General features: G+C 43.0%; 1 protein-coding gene across 2 annotated transcripts in view; it reads right to left on the bottom strand.

The window, feature by feature from the left end:
* zfhx4 (zinc finger homeobox 4) overlaps positions 1–20,732 on the bottom strand; it is an 80,927-nt gene that overhangs the window by 49,662 nt on the left and 10,533 nt on the right. For both annotated transcript variants that reach the window (XM_065949128.1, XM_065949129.1), the window contains exons 2-5: positions 7,890–10,428; positions 7,166–7,378; positions 6,400–6,694; positions 4,215–4,756 (exon numbers count right to left, since the gene is read on the bottom strand). In XM_065949128.1, the coding sequence (XP_065805200.1) occupies positions 4,215–4,756; positions 6,400–6,694; positions 7,166–7,378; positions 7,890–10,382 (3,543 nt within the window). In that variant the 5' untranslated portion in view covers positions 10,383–10,428. The remainder of the gene's footprint in view (positions 1–4,214; positions 4,757–6,399; positions 6,695–7,165; positions 7,379–7,889; positions 10,429–20,732) is intronic.

Here is a 20,732-nt window from a genome sequence, read left to right as displayed (position 1 = left end):
GCCAAGGCACAGCGGTAGACTTAATATCACAGATGCATAAGCACAGCCATCTCCATCTGAGGGAGATGGAGGAGAATAAAATGGGGGGGGGGGGAGTGAGAAAAAATGATTTGATTGATGGCAAAATGCAAGAAATACAAAAATACAAATACAAAAATATATAAAGGAGAAGATGAAAAAGAAAAAAGGAATGACTCTTCTTTTGATGCATCTACAAATCCAGTCCCCTTCCTTCCTTCCTTCTTCTTTCCCCCCCCATCTTTCTCTCCTCCCATCACTCCCCTCATTTAATTCCCCCCACCCCTCATTTCCCGGCCATGGTGTTGCCAGGAGGATCATGGGTAATGAGATGGCCTATCCGTGGCTCCCCAGGGGAGAGATAGAAAGAGAGAGAGAGAGAGAAAGAGAGAAAGAGCGGAGAGAGTCAGAGACAAAACAAAGGGAGTGGGTAAAAACAGAGGGAGTGAAAGAGTGAGAGACAGAGTCGAAAGAGGCAGAGAAAAAGACACTTTTAATATTTTATTATTACTACTATCCAAGTGCTCCATCTAAATGCCCTTTCTCCTCCCTCCCTTGCTCCCTCCATCTCTATCATAAAAAGTTGAGCATTTTATGAGCTTAAGATTCTGAGTTCAAAGTAGAGTGTGTGGGAATAGAAGGAAAGGGGAAAAAATAATGAAAAGAAAAACAGAGATATGGAAATTTGCAGTGGACCCAGGACATTTATTTCCACTTGAATTATGACGGAAAGACAGACAGGACGGACAGACAGACAGACAGTCAGACAGTGGGTGGAGTTGTGGTGTTGGCTGAGGACATTTTAAGATTTATTCGCACAGCCATCTGAGAAACAGGTGCCATGGCCTATGAGACACACAGTGTGTCTGTATACATGTGTGTGTGGTCCTTTACCATGCCACATTGACCATGAACATTCTCAACTCCTAATGACCCAGGGGCAAGCACAGCCCCACATCTTCACCTCAAAGCTCTGTGGACACACAAACACACACGCTAACTTCAAACTAAGCCCCCTACTTAGTCCTGTAGCACTTGTGAATGGCACTGACAGATTTACTTCCCCCTCAATGTGTATTAGAGCCAGTGTTTGTTATTAAAAATCATAACGCAGCCATACATCATCATATTCAACGCTAAGCCAAACACAGTTCTGGCCAGCTATGGACATGCTATGCTACAGCAACACTAAATGAATAGCTTACTACACAGGCTGCTAACATAAAAGCGTTACTTTTTACACAGGCTGCTAGCATAAAAAAACAAGTTCGGCACATGCTGTTAGCATAAAAACACTACGTCTGCAGAGGCTGCTAGCATAAAAAAACTACGCCTACACAGGCTGCTAGCAACAAAAACAGTCCTACGACACATCTTAAATTTAGTCCTACCATGTTTAAATGGGAATAAGAACTGAATTTAAAGCTTTAATAATATTAAACTGAGTTACTATGAACTTGTTTTTCGCAACAGCATTCTTTTTACAAACAGGGATTAATAATATTTCTTAAAAATGATTTCTCCAGTAAGAACCAAGGAATAGACTTCCTCTTTTCCCATATAAGGACTGACTTCCTGTGCCACCTGCTGTGCCTTGGACACCAGATGACTTGATGTCCATGTGCTGCTAATGTCATTTCCTTCTCGCTGTTTCAAAGTCTGAAAGAAAAAAACTCTTTCAACCCCTCTGTTCTCTTCAAAAGTACTCCATTGCTGCTACAGCCATAAAAATCTCCTGAATATGCTTTTTGTTTGTATCTTCAAATGGTTTCCCATGCCATAAAGATATTCTCTGTTTCCAGAGAACCAGATGGTAAAGTCGTCAACACTCGGATCTTTTATGCGCCCGGCCAAGCTACCTCCATCCCCATGTGCTTTTCACCTCTGCCAATACATAAAAGGAGAGGTGTTTTTCTGGTCAAATAGAAAAATGATTTTTTTTTTCCTCTGCTGTTCTAGGCTCTCCCCCTCTCTCTACTTTACTACCACATGTCCAAGGGTAAAATAGTGGGATTTCTGCCAGAGGCATTAAAAGCGTCATCTGTGGAACAGATTTGTTGAGGCCTGTGGGGTAGGTGGGTGGGTAGATGAGGTAGAGGGGTGTATGGGTGCAAAGAGAGGGCACTGGGAAGACCCTCACTTGCCTTGGCTAAAGCGATGCATGTGTTCCTAGAAGGATACTCCCTTGCTTTATTTTCTTTGAAGGCAAATAAACAACTTAATTTTGTTCAGATAAGCCTCTTTGTTTAATTTCTGACCCAGTTTAACTGTGATTTGACATATAAATAGTTTACCTTGTTATGTATCTACCAATATTCAGAAAAGTGGTAAAAAGTGTCTCAACACAAATCCAAGTTTAGAGACGGACACCTATGTTAAAGTCTTCCTCTAACGCAATAGAGATGCTGATTAGTTTGGACTTATCAAGCTGATCCTATTACATAGGACCTCAGCTAACTCTTGCTAAGAATTTATACACCTAAAATGTTTAAATAAATTTAGTGATGAGCCCCAATGAATTTTTGGACTCATCTGATTCTAAATTCAGCCTTTCAAAGAAGCTAAGCTGATCAGGTGTCAATATGTACATCCTGTTTAAGTCAACTACGACTCTTTTAAATAACCCTTAGATTGCTAATGAGCTTAATCCCCTAAAGCCTTTGAACTGTAAGTAAGAATCGGCCACAGATTTTTCTTCGGTTAATTAAGGTTCCTTGTAGGCCAAGGAAATGCTTTCACATTTAAACCAAAAAAACAAAAAAAACAATACACCTTTAATTCATATAATGCTTTAAATATATGCTCCATGCTATTCTATTTTATCTTAGATTTATGAGACAACGTCTTAAAAAATACCATTTGCATTATTATCATTTGAAAATAAACCTCAATAAATTAGAGTCAATTATTGTGAAGAGGTCTTAAAATAATCAATAATAGCTCAGTTTAATAACCTCTTACTACTGTTGTCGCTACATTTTAGGCACAACATACACACACACACACACACACACACACACACACACATACACACACACATACACACACACACACACACAGACAGACACACACACCTACCCCTTACTAAGTGTTGCTTAGAGTAGTAAATAAATCCTCATTAATGTAATGCACTTGATCCTGTCCCGTAGGTCAAGGCCTCGGAAATGTAACAGACTTGTGTTAAACTCAAGGAGACATCTGACAAACTTAATCACTGTTAACATATCGAAGAAAGATGCCAAATTTTGGTAGTGTTTCAATTTCCTTGCAGAAAAAAGGTTTATAGAGTGTCAAGAGTTTAATTAGTTAAGTAAGTGACCCCCGTCTGAGTTCACCGTTCTGATGGGCAATCAGTGTTGAAACCCTGCGACAGGTCATGACCATATAATCCAAAGCGCAAAAGTTCACCTAGAGTCTAAAGAACAGTAAGTGTCTATAGGAGAGATGTATGGACACATTAATGATAATGTACTGAACAGTATGTGTGTGTTTCTGAAAACATCAAATATGAAACGTATGATTGAAATCTATTTACACATGAAAAGAACTTCATTAAAAAAGTATTTCATAATTTACATATTCTTATTCATATCTTTATGATTGTTGCAATGTAGGGCTCATTTATCAAAAGCTGTAGTGGTATAGGGGGCGGTCTCATTTTTTGTGTGTCATTGTTCAAAAATAAATGGCTCATTATACACTCTTATGGTGAGAAGAAACTCAGAAATTATTTGGGAATTATTTCCAGTTGGAGAAAAAACAAGCTGAAAATGCGGCTGATAAAATCAAAACTTTAAAAAATGTAAAACCGTCTGTTAGTACGTGACTTCTACTGAACAGTAATGCCAGCAGTTTATAAGTAGAAGATGTACCCATATCTGATGAAATTCATCCTGGGTACTCTAACAGTGACCTTTTCCGCCTTTATCATTCCATTCTCGTGGGAACTTTATATGGCTGTGACACCCGGTTAAGAGGATGGGGCAAATTCTTTATAAACAAAAACATGTGTGTTTTTTTTTCTGCAGCTGAACTTAAAATGACCATTTATCCCCTTAGAAGTCCATCAGTAGAATGGTTTTCTATGTTTTTGCTGAGACTTCTTTTTCTCAGCTTGGACAGAAAACTGAGATAAGGGAAGTAATCTTTCTGCAGTGTACACAACATGGGAAAGGTTTTTTTTTTTTTTTTTTTACCTTGTAGAGGCGGATGGAAGCCTCATGCCTCTGGTGAGTGGCATGCAGCCTCAGTTTATCCACGCTGTTGCTGTAGTAGTCACAGGCGTTGCACTTGAGGTGCACAGGGTTGCCAATGGCCACACACTTTAATCTCCACTGGTTGGCTTTGCCTCCCTCCTTGATGTGGGCCACCAGCTGGTGCTTCTGCATGTGCTTGTCGGTCTTACAGTGCAGCTGAAAGTTGGCCTTAAGCTGCGTGTTATAGCTGCAGAGCTTGCACTGGTAGACGTCGCCCACCACGCAGCGCCACTCCTCTTCCGGCAAAGAGCGCTCGGCGTTGACGTGGGCGTTTAGGGCCTCCAGGCTGTCCGTGGAGTAGCAGTTGCACACCGCACACTGGTAGAGGCGCAGTGTTGGGTCGTTGATGGGTGGCGACAAGGAGGACAGAGAGGGGTCTGAGGAGGACATTCCCCCCATTCCACCAGAGGACACCAGGGAAAGATCGTCTGCCATCAGTTGACCACTGGCAAGACGCAACTCCGCTGATAGGTCACTATTCACTACAGAGAAAACAGGAGAGAACACCGGTTAGAGAAGAAAGAGAAAGAATGACTTTTACAAAACATACAAACATGTAAGACAGAGACATTCAAACAACGAGATATGACAAAAAGACAAAGCTCTAATGAGAATGAAAGGCTGGTATGCGCAGGGGGGATAAAGGATGGAAAGAAAGAGAAAAGCCTCCTTAAATGAAATTAAGTGTGAAGAAAAAGTGATTCTACTATGCAGGCCTTTCTCATACAAAAGGATTTGATAAAATAAAGCCTCACAGAGGACTAGGGCTCCTTACAAAGTCTTGTCTATAAAAAACCCTAATAGGATTGAATCAGGATCAATTACAATCATCCTTTTCAACTTGCTAACTCGCTCATCAGGTAGCTTTAATTACTGCTCTCAGCAATGAGGGGACGACGGTTCTAGTTCTCCATGCACACACAGATTTGAAAAGCTGATCAATGCATTACACGTGTTCTCTCTTTCTTATGCCCACTCACCCTAGAACCAAAAAAAAAAAAAGGGGGTCTGCCATTGATACAAATGTAATTAACTCTTTCATTTAATCCTTTTGTTGTCGGTATGAATGAAACCAAAGCTCATCATGTCTTTCTATTACAGATCATATCTAAACACGCTGTTTGGAGCAGAGAGGAGCATTTTAACGTCTTGTGAATGTATCATTTTTCAAACAGTTTAACTTCAATCCCCCCAATTAGTGGATGACTAAATGTGTGTTTGTGTGTGGTTGCTGCTTTTTAAATACAACACCTTTAGTTGAATTGGGATGCAAAATGTAAGTGGGTATTTATGAATTTGAAACCCACCATAAAACACAGCAGGTATTTTCATCCTGCACCCATACATGTGTTTGTGTTAATGTTTGTCTATTTGAATGAATGAACATCCTGCTCACACCATCCAACCTATGTACAGCTGTGCTCACTATAGGGAGCTGTGTGCTATCAGTGTAATTCGCTGAGAGTACATCTGCTAGCTGGGCTGTGACCTCCACACTAGAGGAGGGAGTGGGTGTGTAACACTGCAGGGTCATTGTTAAATCTCTCTCACTCCTACGGGAATCCGCTTCCTGCTGTGTGAGAGTGTGCTTGTATGAGTGTTTCATGTGTGCACATGTGTGTGTGTGTGTGTGTGTGTGTGTGTGTCTTCTCTCCTGGGTGAGCGAAGGTGGGGTAGTGTGTGTATGGGGGAGGATTAAGCTGACTTAAGAAAATTACAAATGAAAGATTAAGAATAATTCTCATGTGGCGTCTCATAATCATTTTTTAATCAGCGAGAGGGGTCAAAGAAAGGAGACAATGACAGAGGGACAATATGAGAGGAGAGATAAGAGGGAAAGAGAAAGGGAAGAGGGTGTGGCAAGAGGGGAGAGGTAAAAAGGATGGGAGCATAAAAAAGAGGGTGAGAGGGTAGAGAAAAAAAAAGAAAGAAACAAAGGACAGACACAGAGATAAAAAATAATACATAGATGACATGACCAAACAGATAAAACCTACCAAGATGAGCAAAATAAATATTAAACCAAAAAATACTTTGAACCCAGCCTCAGCCAAAGTGCCCCTTATTTACCTGTGAAAAGATTATCAGATATTCAGTGTTTCATGTTAATTCTAGTAGCACTCACCTAGACCAGATCCAAGAGCAGCTGCTGTTGCAGGATCCAGCTGGAAAGGGTTAATCATCATCTGGGCGTCAGGGCCGCTGCTGCTGGCAGGGTTCTCTAGTTTCACACCTGCCAGGCCCATGTTTTGAGCCAGATAGTACTGGTAAAGCTCAGCCTCTGCCGGGGCCAGGCCCAGATGGAGGCTGTGTTGGATTTGCTTCATGTTCTGCTGCAGCAGCATCATGTTGTGCATGTGTTTCTCACTGGTCATATGGATCCGCAAGTTCCGTGCCACGTTGGTCTCATAGTCACACACCTGTTTGAAGCAAAGTGGAAGAAATAAATCTTTTTATGGTTATTTATAGTCATCATTTTAGGATTTCTGAACACTCAAAATTAAGGGTGGTCCTTTTTTGTAAGGAATTTAATTTTGATAAAACATGTTATTAATCTATATAATGTTCAATATTTGAATTCAGGACAACAGAAACAACACTAATTACAAAATCTTAGTACCATATTCAGAGAATACGATTCAATCGAAGCATTATTGTTTCAAATAGAAATGATGATAATTTTCTTGTGGTTTCTACAAAACTTTTATACAACAATAGAGTGTCTAAAAAAATCAGTTTTATAATGACCAGAGGTCAGATGATGTGTCCAAGAAAAATAATAGACATAGTGACGCAGAGTGAAATAAATGTCTCATTGTGTAGACATTGAAACAAGCAAATGGGTATGTTGCTACTACAGTGCTACAATAGTGCTCTGTTTGTTTCATTACCTCACAGCGCCAAGTGGGCTTCTGTTTGGGCTTGGATGGCGAGGGTGCACCGCAGCCTCCACCAAGGCTGGCACTGGGCACAGGGTTGGCATGGTTGTGGTTGTATTGTGGCTCACTGCCGCCGTTCTGGAGTGTTTGTACATTATTTAGATGCTTATCCGACTGCATGTGGATGCTAAGGTTGCCTTTGGTTGTTGTTGAGTAGTTGCATACCTACAAGGGAAGAATTATTAGGTTTATTAAAAAATGTAGACTCTGTGCATTATAAAGACTTATATATCATCTATTGATAATATTATTTGTCTGATTTTCTTTACTCAGTTTTTTAAAATAATTGATTTCACCTTCATGGCTGAGAATGGTGATGTTAAGTTAAAAGAAATGTCCTCCCTTGTAAAACATAATTACAATGTGAATACTGATGTACTTCTTAAGAAGTATTCAAAGCTGGTCAGATCACAGTTTTGCCTCACAATTTGCTATGCTAACAATGGCTTCAGAAGCAGATTACATGATCTATATTACTAAGATATTTGTAACCTTTTTCTTTGCCATGTATCCAATTGAACAATTGATTCGTTTTGATTAAATACATGGTTAAAGTTTGCTTATAAACCCCAATCCAATACAAATGTATAAAAAACAAGGTATTCTTAATTTGGGAATATCAAAGAGACAAAAACATTTTGAGAAAATAGAAATCTAATTCATAAAATATACAGACCTCGCAGCGGAAAGGCTTGTATCCACAGGTATAGCTTTCACCCCTGGCTAGACGAGGATGAGGCTGTCCTGTGCGGCAGTACGCACAAGATCCACCGGACTCCGGATGTTTCTCCTTCATATGGGCATCAAGTGTCTGCTGGTACTTGTAGTGCCAGTTACACTTGGGACACTTCAGCGTCTTGCAGGAGTTGCGTGAATGCATCATGGTCATATGCCCTCCCAGAGACCGTGAAGATCCCAAGACTGTGTCACACTTGGGGCACTCCACCCCACTACCTGGAGACCCTTCACCTGGGCCAGGGGTACCAGGTGTCCCTGGAGTTCCAGGCGTACTAGGATTTCCTATGTGTTGATGCAGAGGCCCCGGACTCTCATCATCCCTGCGCAACATCATCATGTCAAGGGGGTGAGAGGATGGTGATGACCCATCCCGTCCTGCTAGGATTTCACTGGTTGAGTCGTTGCTGCTCTCCCGCTCTCTGGCAGCTGCCAGGGCTGTGGACAGGCGACTCTTTTCCATCTCTAGCTTCTCACACATAGATAGGGAGGATGAGGAGGTGGATGCAGGGCCTTTACTGTCACTGTTAAACTTTAGCACACTGTTGGAAAGGGGGGAAATACTTTGGTTTAAGAGAGGGAAATCTTTGCTACTGGTGCTGTTGGCCCGCTGGCCTGTCATTGCCATGTTCATGGCATGTTCCTCCTCCTCATCTACTTCCATTTCTACTCCAACACCATTGGAGTAGGCATCCTCATCCTGCTCAGGAGTTTCTCCTCCCGCTGTACCGGGCTCCCGCTTGATGGGTGCGTACTGGCTCAGGTCCGGCCCATTGGGTTGCAAAGTGCATGTGTCCCTAACGTGGCCTTTGCAGTCGCTATCAGAGTTCTGACCTTCCAGGTTGCCACCAGTGGCAGCAGCAGCAGAACTCCCACTGTGGGTTCTGTGGGCACCAGCCCCTCCCCCGAGGTTTGGGTTGGTCTCAGCCTTTGGCATGGTTTGGGTTCTGGGGGTTTGGTCATTGGAGGAGCTGCTGGCACTGCCCTTCAGGAAAGCAAAACCTGCCTGAAGGGAATCGGCATTCTCTCCACTACTGTGGAAAGCATTCCACAAGCTGCGGAGCCCCGTGTCTGGCCCTAGGAAGTTGGCAGGTGTGGGATAGTGGGGTAGCACAGAGTTTTGGGGGGTTTTTGGTTCCAGAAAGCTTATAAGAGGTTCTTTGTCCTTGCCGATGCCCTGGATGATGGCGGAGACGTGCTTGTTGCTCAGCAGTTTTTGCTCCTGATCATTCAGGGTCATACGGTGGTCATGGACAGCATGTGTCACAAAGGAACGGCTGTAGCCAAAAGACAGCTTGCACAGGAAACACATCAGCACAGGCTTCCGCCGCCCATCGGCTACACAGCCCTCAAACTTGGACAAGTCCACATTGTTGGGGACATCTTTGGACACACAGGAGTTTTTGGCTGCACCATCCGCCGTCAGATAGTCTTTGTCAGTCTTGTGGCGGAGGTCATAGACACGGAAACTGTGCAACACGGGACCAGCGCCCGCCAGCCCTCCAGCTGAGGTATTTGGGAAGGAGGGGTGGTCAGTCGCTAGGGATTTAGTTCCCAAGGATGAGGCGATGTGGAAGGTGTTGATGATCTGGGGGTAGAAGGACATGGGTGCAGCGGGCTGCTCCAACCGCTCCCCCCCTTGGCTCAGGCCACTTTGGACACTGCTGACCTGGGCATTGGGGAACGTCTGGGGGGACAGCAGGCCCCTGAATTGGAGAGACCCAGAGAGCCCCCCCTGGTTGCCACGCTGCTCTTTGGAGTCCTCCAAGATGAAGGCAGAGCCATCAGGCTGGTAGATGATCTCGCTGCACAAATTTTCCACATCACTATCGTCCTCCATCTCGCTGTTCATATCCCCAATTTCTGCAGCACCCACCTCACGCTCTCCTTCATCTTCACTCTCCTCTCCTACCATCCCTTCAACCTCCTCACCCTCTTCGTGACTCCCGGTGGTAGGCAGGCGGGCATTGGGGCAGTGGTGCTCCATGTATTTTTGTAAACTGGAGAAGGAACTAGAACATTCGTTGCAGGGGATCTCCTTTGCCGGTGCCACAGGAGATGTGGCAGGGGCAGAACAGTCCGAACCCAAAGCTGCTCCTCCTCCTCCTCCTCCTGTTAAAGTCCCAGTAACACTCCCTTTGTTACCAGAATTAAAGCTTTCTTTCCGACTCTGTTCAGTAACAGGGTCGGTGGTTGCACTGACAGTGGTAGGGGTAGCAGTGGACCTCAGTGGGTTCACAGCAGACTCTCCAAGGCCATTCTCCGGCTCTCCAATGGCGGCAGGTGACGACTGGTTGTTGTTTGGGTTGTTGCTATTAGCGAGACTGGTCTCCATGGCAATGATGGAGTTGTCCTCAGCAGCAGCGTCCAGCCTCTGGCCACCATGTTCTTGCTGCCGTGATGACACCATAGGGGGAGAGTCACAAGTTGCCATGACGACCACTACATAGGGATCTCATCTCATCCAGCGTAACAGGGACCTGAGTTTGGTGGGGAAAACAACAGAAATTTAAAATTACGAAGGAAATTCAGTAACTGTGTATCTAACTTTTACTTTACAGACTGTGATTGTTTGGCATAATTGCAAGGGGGAAAAACCTGAATTCAAGTTTAGTGTCTATTTCGTCGAATGGACCACAGCTTTGAAACTGGGAAATTAAGCATAAATGAATGAAGCAGCTACGACGTCAGTCAGCAGTGGATAACTTTATAGGAATTACCCAATTGTCTAATAAACAAACTCTTTGATAAACATCCCACATTGCAACTGCGGTTGTGTCTTGTGTGCGTGAGAGCTGTGTTAAGATAATGATGTTAAGCTAGACCCAACAAGAACTCCAAAGTGCAGTTTGGGACAAAACAACAAAACTGAAGAGTTAAAACACATCAATCAAACTTGACAAATAATTTACATGCAGAAGTCAGTGTCTTCCTTTCGGAGGAAAAGTGGACTAGAATTAGAAGACTCTCCATTCATTAGTTTAATCAGTCTTGGCATGTTCTTACCAGTCAGGAGTTGCTAATGAGTCCACATGTATTAACCAATTAATGACCAGAAGGTATGACTTAGACTGTGTGGACAAGGAAAGTTAAGAACTGTATATACTGTATGTAGTAAGCGTGTGACTATACTTGACATGTAGAAAGTAGAACACCATTTGTTGGTCAACAGGGTTGCAGATGTGGGAATAAATGAGAACGGGCCTCCATGAGGAATGATGTTTGGAATACCAGTGAGATGTTATCAATCCTGGGAGGCAGCCCATCTCTGAACCCCTCACTACTTCAGTATAGAAGCCTTTCACAACAATTCACAAATGCAGAGGCACACACAAACACATGCACACAATGTAGAGAAAAAAAACCCATCTAATCCACAAACACACATCTTCTAATCATAGGTGTAATGTCTCATCACCTACATGACAAGAAACAACTGTGAGAAAGCTATAAGGAGAGAAAAAGAAAAATAGATGGAGAACTTAGGCTTCACTACTTTGGAGAAACAGTTTTCTTGCTCGCCTAAATGCAGCAAATGAGAACTAGTTATGCATGCCAGTGTTTTTTTTTTAACTTGATACAGTACCAGCGTCTTTCAGATGCATGCGTGTAAATGAGCTGGCATTAAAAGAAAGCTTTAAAGAGCCATGTTAACCTTTAACCCAATCCACCTGCTGCTTAATTCTCCCTCTCTTTCTCTACACTCCCTCTCTCTCACAACAAAGCTACAAAGCAATTAGAGGATTAATCCACTGCAATCCAGGGCTAAACAAAGCCAGTGGGAGAGACAGTAAAAGCGTGAGGAATGAAATCAAACATGTGTGTGAGTATGTTGGTGGGTGCATGTCAGTGCACGCGCGATAATCAGGTCTAATCTGACATATCCCGGAGATGATTCCATGGGGACTAGTGATAGATTAAAGAGAGAAATTATGTTTTTTCTCTGTGTCTCACTTACTTTCTACATCTCTATTCATGAGATTAGGAAAAAATCAAGGAGCAGTAGATTATGTTTTGTGCTCATCTGTTCTGCTCAAGTGACGAAAGGCAGTAGGTAGATATGTGACAACATCACATCCTAAGGGTAGTTTTATGTAGTCCACACAATTTGCACAAATGTATACACGCACAACATGAACTTATGTGAAGTCAGCCATGAAGGCCTAATTGCGAAGGAATAAGTGGTATTAAGATCTTCTTTCTAAACTAGTAAGGAGTTCAAACAGGCCACACAAATGCATGGTAATACTTGAAACACAAACTGAGCCAGTGGAAACACAAAATTTGGCCTTGTAAGTTTTACATATAGCTGCTCTATCTGGCAGAGAAAAAGGGAAACAAGAATTTGGCAGAACCCAAAAAATATGTATTAAAGGCTTTTCACACCCATCTACATCACAGCTCATTTAGCTTTTTACCATAAATCTCCAATTACACTCACCTAGAACCAAAACAACACACCTAGCTTGTTCCTGCAGTCATATTTCATTTTTTTCTCCAACAGTGTCCCTCTTACCGAGGCTTCTGTTAAATGTGATTGAGGGTAAAGCTGTTCAGAAGCAGTGGGTTTGAGAGCTAATGCGACACATACGACAGGATTTACTACTTGTCAGTGGTGTCATTTCACTGCTTATTTCATTGGGGAGCAACCCGTTTGAATTGTAGCTCGGACATAAAACACTGCGGTTTATGAATTATGCATCTCCTAACGCTTTAAGTATGGAATTATGTCTTATGGGTAAGCCAATGTGCTAAGCACTTGGCACTGACATATCGCCCTTATTGCTAACAGGTTAGCAGCTGTTTACATGTGTGTTGACTGCCAACAATAACGCGGCTGTCCATTATTTTATCATCCAGGGTTGTAATGGAACCCATTATTTGTCAAACCAACAGAGCGCTGACACACAAAGTATCACTGTGAGAATAGTGCTCATTTGAAGTTATTTTTGTTGAGCTTTTCTTAGCTTTTGGGGGAATTTATCTTCATTAATATCTGCAGAAATGTTCTCTTGTAAAAACAGGATAGATAAGGTATGTCTTGTGAACAGAGTTTCTGTACACTCCTGAATTAAGGAGTTTTAATATTTAAATCTGAAGTGAAATCTCAAATGAAGAACTGTCTGTTGCTCTCCAATGACCCCATGCCAGATCTTAGCTTCAAAGTCTGATCTTAACCCATGCTCTCTCATGAAAGAGCAATGTGGTTCAATGCAGCCTGGTGTAGGCCTCTGCCATCATCCTGATCTATTCAGCATGTGTTCATTTAGAATAGCTGGACAGAGAAGTAATGAGGTGTCTGGTCTTGCTATGATATGAATAAAATATGTTCCTAATGTACCTTACTGAGCTTAAAGGAATAATTTGGACACTTAACTCTTTAGGCTTACATGGATCCATTTGAAAAGTTGTCAGCTTCATAAATGATGATTACCGGACAGAAAACAGTTATCTGCTTTGCTCTTTTTTGTTTTGTCTCCATCCCCAAACCTTACACCTTTCACAGCATTTAGTGCCCACTGCTGCTTCTTTTAAAGGTGGATCAGGTTACCGCTAGCTAAGACGCCCCACCTCTTCTTCCTCCGCTCTGCTAAACAACCAGACTACTTTCATGAGAGAAGGAGATGTGCAGATACAGAGAGAGAGAGAGAGAGAGAGAGAGAGAGAGAGAGAGAGAGAGAGAGAGAGAAACCAACAATGAAGCCCAGGTTTTTCCTCGCTGAAAATAGTCCCCTTCTTTTAACCGGAGAACAAAAGAGATGGCCTGAGCTGCTCCCACCTCTGTTTTTTAATTAAGCATGTCCCTTTGCTTCCACGCACATGCACATTGACACAGGTTGACACGAATGCAAACACACACACATACACTAAGGTAATTAAAGTGGCAGATCAGATCCAATGAGAGGCAAATAATAGCCAAGGAATGCTTGGTTTGGACACTGCTAGTTCTGAGGGGGAGAAAAGGGGCTTGGAGACTCCTACCGGGCCTATTGTTTTTCTCCCCCCCTCCCTCCCTCCCTCCCCTTCCCTTCTCTCTCTCCCCTCTATCCCTCCATCTGCTTTTCAGTAGCTCCCTGAGAGATAGAGGCAGTCGAAAGTAGGGGGTTTCTCCACCTTTTTTTTTTTTCGTAAATCCACCCCCTTTCATGACTTAGGTTTTTCTTAAAGCACTTCAAGTTTGGAACTTTTTTCCAAGAGAAGTCTTTTCCAGTTCTTATACATATGTCTATAATGTGTGTTAAATTATGTCCACAGTGTAAAGCTTACCAAACTTTTGTTGTAGTCAGCGTCTCGTCCTAATTTTGTTAAGCTTCGCCACATTGTTGTCAGTGTCCAAACCTGGATCTGTTAGCCTCAAATTCAGAATGAAATGTCCGAATTTCAAAACTTCTGTGAATGTTTTTAAGATCTGTAAACACTGGAATTAGTTATGTGCTCGGAGATGTGGTCATCAGACTTCTGAAATAGTTATGTCCCTCTACTTTTCAAACTGCTGGGATACATATGTGAGCACAGCTCCAAACTGGAGAAATTAAATCCAGACAGATTTTTTTTTTTTAAGGTGACCCATCTTGGCTGGCAAAAGTCAAACAACAAAGTCAGAAGACAGCGTGAGACTATGTGTCCATTCCTTGAGGTCTCCTCGAAGGTCATCCCTCTCTCTGCATGTGTCCCTTCGGTCTAACACCAAATCTTCTATCAAAATGTCACCAAGCGTTAGCAAAAGACAAAGGCGAAGGGCACTGTGAAAGCCCCTGCATCCATCTCCCACTGTCAGTGCCATGAATAGGCCTACTCTGGTCTAATTAGACCTGTTTATTTGTTGCCATGCAGAAATGGAGGGATGAGAAACGAAGAGGGTGAAGGGGCAGGAGGAGGGGAATTATCTCCTTCCTCACAATGCAAGAGGAGCTTCGGCAGCCATCAAAGAGACGCATGCGTGCACAAACACATATGCACACATGCACGCAATCACAGGAGAGGGCCTAATGCGCTCTTTAAAGTCTTAAAAGAAAGGACAGAGGGAGAAAATTGCAAAAGGATGACAAGGGGGGAGGGATGGCTTTTGCGTGACCAAGTGTTTTTTGTCTTCTCTGCTTCTTAACCTCACAAAGGATTTTCATGCAGGCCTTGTTTGTTGCCTGGAGGTGTAATATTAGACGCTAGATGCAGCAGATCTCCCTCATCCCTCCCCCCCCCCACTCCCTCGAAACACACACTCCTCTGTCCGCCTGTCCTCTTCCTTCTGAGCAAAGGCCTTCATTACCAAAAAGACACCTTATCATTATCCCAAGGCGCGGCCCAGGCACCTAAAGCAAACACCACTCTGTTTAGCACAAGATTCTTGTTCTACAAATTACCTGCTCCGCAAAAAAAAAAAAAAAATGCCTTTTAGCAAATCAAATTTAAAATTGCTCCTACATGAGCAATGATCTCAGATTGTGGAAGGGCGCAAAAGAGTGAGGAGAGCAGGAGCGGGGGGGGGGGATAATGAAGAGAAATGAAGAGGACGGAAGTGGTATTTTTTTTCAGCAGGTATGCAGCTTCTATCCCTCAGGTTGATGACAGGTAAATGAGTCTCATTGGTTGCTCAAGTAACATACACCTAACGGCCCTCAGGCTCTTAACTGATATTTCATTGTCAAGAGATGGAAATATCTGGGTAGTTTTGGAAAACAATCTGCACACATGTGACATGACAGGGTCAGAGGGAACAACACTAGTAAAGTATGCAAAAACAAACTTGGTGACCAGGTGAGGACAAACAGTAAAAACCCGGCAGCCATGTTTGTCTTCTCCCCCCTCTAAGAGCAACAAAAGAATCATATCACTCAAGCCACAGATGGGTCCTAGAATCTGATTGAGGATCAGATTACACCAGCCCCTATCCTAACTTCAGCCAGGGTGAGGTGAAAACATTTCTCATGTGATCCAGGCACTGCTCCGAGGCAAACACTTCAAGTTACCATATTAAACCAGTTCAACGTATTTCTGTAAAGTACTTTTTCATCACAGTTTATCGGCCGCTCGTGCAATTTCACGCACACAAAACCGACTGGATTAAAGACGACTTTGGCATTTCTACAGATGGACTTTGGTCTTACACGGTCCAGTCTAAATATATGCACAAGTCTTGCGCCCTTTGAAGAGGCGATATTTCAAACTAAAGTCAAACTGAAACATGAAAATAAACAGTCAGACACTGCCGGGTCGCAGACGCCACTTACAGCCCTTTGCTAAAGATTTTTCCAGCATCAAAGGCGCAGGCAATCTACATAGCTAATGCCTCCATTTTTTTTTTTTTTTCTTCTTACTCCCCTTCCCTCGAACTCGAAACAGCGTAGACTGAAGGGGAGAGAAGAAAAAAAATGGGGATTTTTCTTTCGCTGGCAATCTGGAAACACTCTCTACTTAATTAGGGTTGATTGGAAATGAACCGCACAAACAAAGGGCAGCCTATGCCTCGACTATTATGAACGTGCACGCGTGCATACACGAGCACAGAGGGGTACTATAACCACCTTTAGAAGCTCATGCTGGTAGGAACTCTTCTCTCTAGACTCTTCCCCTCGCTCTCTCTTTAACCCCCCCCCCCCCCCCCCCCCACCCCTCAACTCCCCAGATTAAGGGAATCCACCGCCAAAGAATGTGTGACGACCTCCACTGCCATGGAGCAAAACTTCCAGCCCCCGACGCCACAAAAGGCAAGAAGGTAATTAAGTTTGAAAGAATAGAAGCACTGCCACAAACAATGCGCTAGTGTCCATGGGGAGGGATTTCGAGGGTGTGTGTGTGTGCGTGTGTGTGTGTGTGTGCGTGTAAGGGAGGAGGGGGTGAGGCAGAAAAAGCCATTAACATTCAGTGGCCGAGTGAGAGAGAGGAAGGAGGGCAAAGGGGAAGTGAGGATGGCATTCTCTCCCTCTCTCTGTGCTTCTCCCTGTCTTTCTCTCTCGCAGCACGACTTGTCTGTTCATTCTTTTTTATTTATCTCTCTTCTTTTATTTTCTCTCACATCTGGTTTGGCTCCCCCCCCCGCCCCCCCCCCACACCTCCTCCCACGAATGCCCTCCCAAATCACCCCTCACTCACACTGCAAAGTCTCTCTAAATGCTCTTTTTGGCCTTTTTTGCTGTTCGTTGTTGTTGCTTTCCATGTGAGGGGTAACCTCCTACAGACAACACACACACACACACACACACACACTCCTTTTTTATTGCAGTTCTTCATTATCGCTTTTGCATACGCAGAAGTTTGAGGACCGGACTAGCAAACATTGCTACACTCACTATGTTTCTATTGGTTACACCTGAGAGTGCTAACAGCGAACTAGATTAGCACCGTGCGCACACAAATTTGCGCACACACACACACACACACACACAGCATGCAAACACAAAACACACACAGGGAGCTTTCATCTTCTTTCTCTTTTTTTTTTGCCACATCTCCAGCAAAGCAGTTTAACTCAATTAGTGAAGAATGTAATTTTATTTACAGACTCCTAAGTAACTCACAACACATACACACATCCAAAGACTCACACAGCATAAGCAAACTGTCCCTCTCCCACGTGGTTGCAGCTAAGAAAGAAGTATTCATCGCTCTCATGTGTGTCAGTCTGCAAGTTTGTGTGTGTGTGTGCGTGTGCATGTGAGTTCGGACAGTGGAAAAGATCATGAGACACATTTACGTCAGATGAGTGAATCAGACAAACCACCGCTAATTTCAATGAGGGCTTCTTTTGAACGGAGAGGGAGGGTGAGAAGGAGAAGTTTAAAAGTCAGGGAGAGGCAGACAAACAGAGAAAACAAAAGGTACAACAACAAAAAGAAGAGAAAAACTGTCTGTGCTTTTGTGTGTGTTTGCACATCTTCTGGCCATCTCTTTTTTTTTTTTTTCCACACAGTCGAGGGGAAGGAAGTCGCCAACTAATTGCGTTTTTGTCGGTGTTATGCGTTTAGTAATCTGCCTCTCTTTGTCTCTGCATCTCACCAGAGACATGGATTAGTGCTAAAATGATGACTGCTTAATCCTTGATTTCCCTGCGCTAAATAAATATTAATCTAGCCTGCTCATCATCATGCTCTTGTAAGGTACAACATACACAATATGAAAGGGCTTAGATGTTACATAAATCGCAGCCTTATCCTTTGGAATGAGGCAAAAGCAATGAGACCATGCACACAATCTCACACACACACACACACACACACACACACAAACACACACACACACACACACACACACACATACACACCTCTGCTCTGAAATAACATAGCAAGTTAAAGGGGATGGCCGGGTGGGATTATTTGTCAAGAGAAATTAATAATCCTGCTAAATACAAAGCCCTGAAAAAAAATCTGGTTTTAAAAAAGTGTGTGTTTTCGATCAGGGTGTGTTGATGCATGCACACACACACACACACACACACACACACACACACACACACACACACACACACACACACACACACACACACACACACACACACACAATTATACACAACCCTAGGAAAAAAATAACAAATATCACTCATTTGTGTTGATTCAGACTCCCCCTCTTTTCTCTCACTCTGCCTCTCAGCAGGTTTGTTTAGAAAAAATACTGCTGGGAACATGAAAAATGAAAGCTACCATTGCTGGACTCTCTCACACACACACACAGACACACACACACACATGCTTAAATTGACAAGGCCATGGTAGCGCAGCGCAGGAGAGGTTAAGCAAACACTGTCCACGTCCGTCAAGGATAGCACGCTCACAGACAGACACAGAGAGCAGTCTCTGACGCAGGCATTTCACATCCACCTGGCAGATAGAAAACCCTGCTTATACTGTATCAGCTAGCATAAGCCTCTGATGGTACGCTGCTTTAAAGTTAGAGCACGGCAATGCAAGTGAACTTATACGTCTAGACTTTTCTTTTTTACTCAAAATTAGCCAGATGAGTCTTATTGGTCTGAAATAAAAAAAACATGAAGTACTTTTCCAGCACTCAAAACCAGTTTTTGCAACAGCCGTAAGTCCTGCACATCTTTTTGAACCTATTATTAAGTACTATAAACTTGTGAAGCAACTCGAGTGACTTTTTGTGAAAGGAAAAAATGCTGAAAATGTTGACCACATTTGGTTAAAGATATTTGTCTGCATTACTGAGAGAGAAAAAAAAACACACTAGCTCTACAGTTAGAAAAATACATATTTGCTCTGCATTTTAGCAAAGCATGTGGTTTCTGGCTGTCGCTAATGCTAGTTATTAGTCTATAACTAGCATCTTTTATGGTCTGGACAGGTAGGGACATCTTGTCTGCCCATTGTGTTAAAGTCAGCTGATTTATACGTGCTCATCCCTCCAATTACACCGAGGAGTAGAGAGGAGAACATCTGCTTTGACAGTTAAAAGTCAGCATGCAGAGACACCTTGCTAATTGTGCAGACGTTTCTCGTGGACAGGGCGACCAAGCCGAAGCAATCCAGTTGTTTTGCAGGGGGTAACAATAAAGTTTAAAGTTCAAAACCCCGGCTGTTTTCTAAAGACGGTGCTCGGCGGGACCCCAGCCCTGTTATTATCTTCATAAACATAATCATAGGGCAGGTATCCTGACTGACGCCACAAACTATGTGCCCCTGCCTTAAACATCTCCCGAGTACTTCTCTGACACGCCACAAAAAAAAGACCATTAATGTCTCAACAGGAAGAACGTGTGAGCCTTGCATAAGGAAATAGGTTTGTGAAGTGCACACATACCTTTTGGCTTTCCAAGAGCTCCAATACTCGTGACAGGTCTAATTTCTGGACCCAGGGAATTACTAATTAACTTAAGCTTTTGGCTCTCTATTTAATTAGAGAGGTCTCCAAATGAACTTTAGACCAAAGCCATTTGCTTTTTTAAACAAACCCCCTTTTTTTCTGACAGCTGTTGCGAGTTTGCCCTGTTCTCACAAAAAAACCACAAGGAAAGCACAGTTGTTATTTGTGCCATCATCGGCTCTTTTTCTGGTTACCGTGGGAGGGAAGAAAGAAAGAGAATGGGAGAGAGGGGGTGGTGGTGGGGGGGAGATGAGCAATAGAGTTGAAAAGTCTACATTTTAATTGGATTTCACTACAAACAAACAACTGTCAGATGTAATTAGCGTGGTTTTAGATTAGCACCACAATATTCCTTTATCAAATAAACACCATGTCACGCAAATCCACGGGGCCGGCCCGCTGAGAGGGAACCGAGATGAAATGGACCCATTACCTTCGTGTTCGCTGCAGGAAACAACTGCTATTAGAAACAAGTGACACAATAACATGTTGAAATCTAACATGCAAGATAAATTACGTCTCACTGTGTGCTCTCTGTTAAATTATCAACATGGAATATCGCTCTCTTTCGCTCTCTTTTTTTTTTTTCCTCTCTCTCTTTGTGTGCCTGCATGTGTGTTGCATGGCTCATAATGTGACAACCAGGGGACCGTAGAGGTCAATGACAAGGCAGCTGAAGACCAGAGTCAGCTCATTTTTCTCTCAGACACCATACTCACAGATTATGCTCACGGCAAAGCAAGCTACTTTCAAACAGATCTTCATTTTAAAATGAATTTAATAAAAGTTCAATCTGCTTTTTAAATCAAATCTCTGCTTTTTTTTTTTTGCTTTCACAACATCACAGAAATAAATGTCAAAAGAGGAGTATCTCTGATGGGTGAACACAGTAAGCGTCCATCACCACATCCTGACACTTGTTTAGGTATTGTGTCAAAAGAGGAGCTCCATTCTTCAGCCATACTTTGCT

Source organism: Labrus bergylta, chromosome 20 (assembly GCF_963930695.1).
Source record: "Labrus bergylta chromosome 20, fLabBer1.1, whole genome shotgun sequence".
In the NCBI taxonomy this organism is placed as follows: domain Eukaryota; kingdom Metazoa; phylum Chordata; class Actinopteri; order Labriformes; family Labridae; genus Labrus; species Labrus bergylta.
This window is presented reverse-complemented; position numbering and strand designations above follow the sequence as displayed.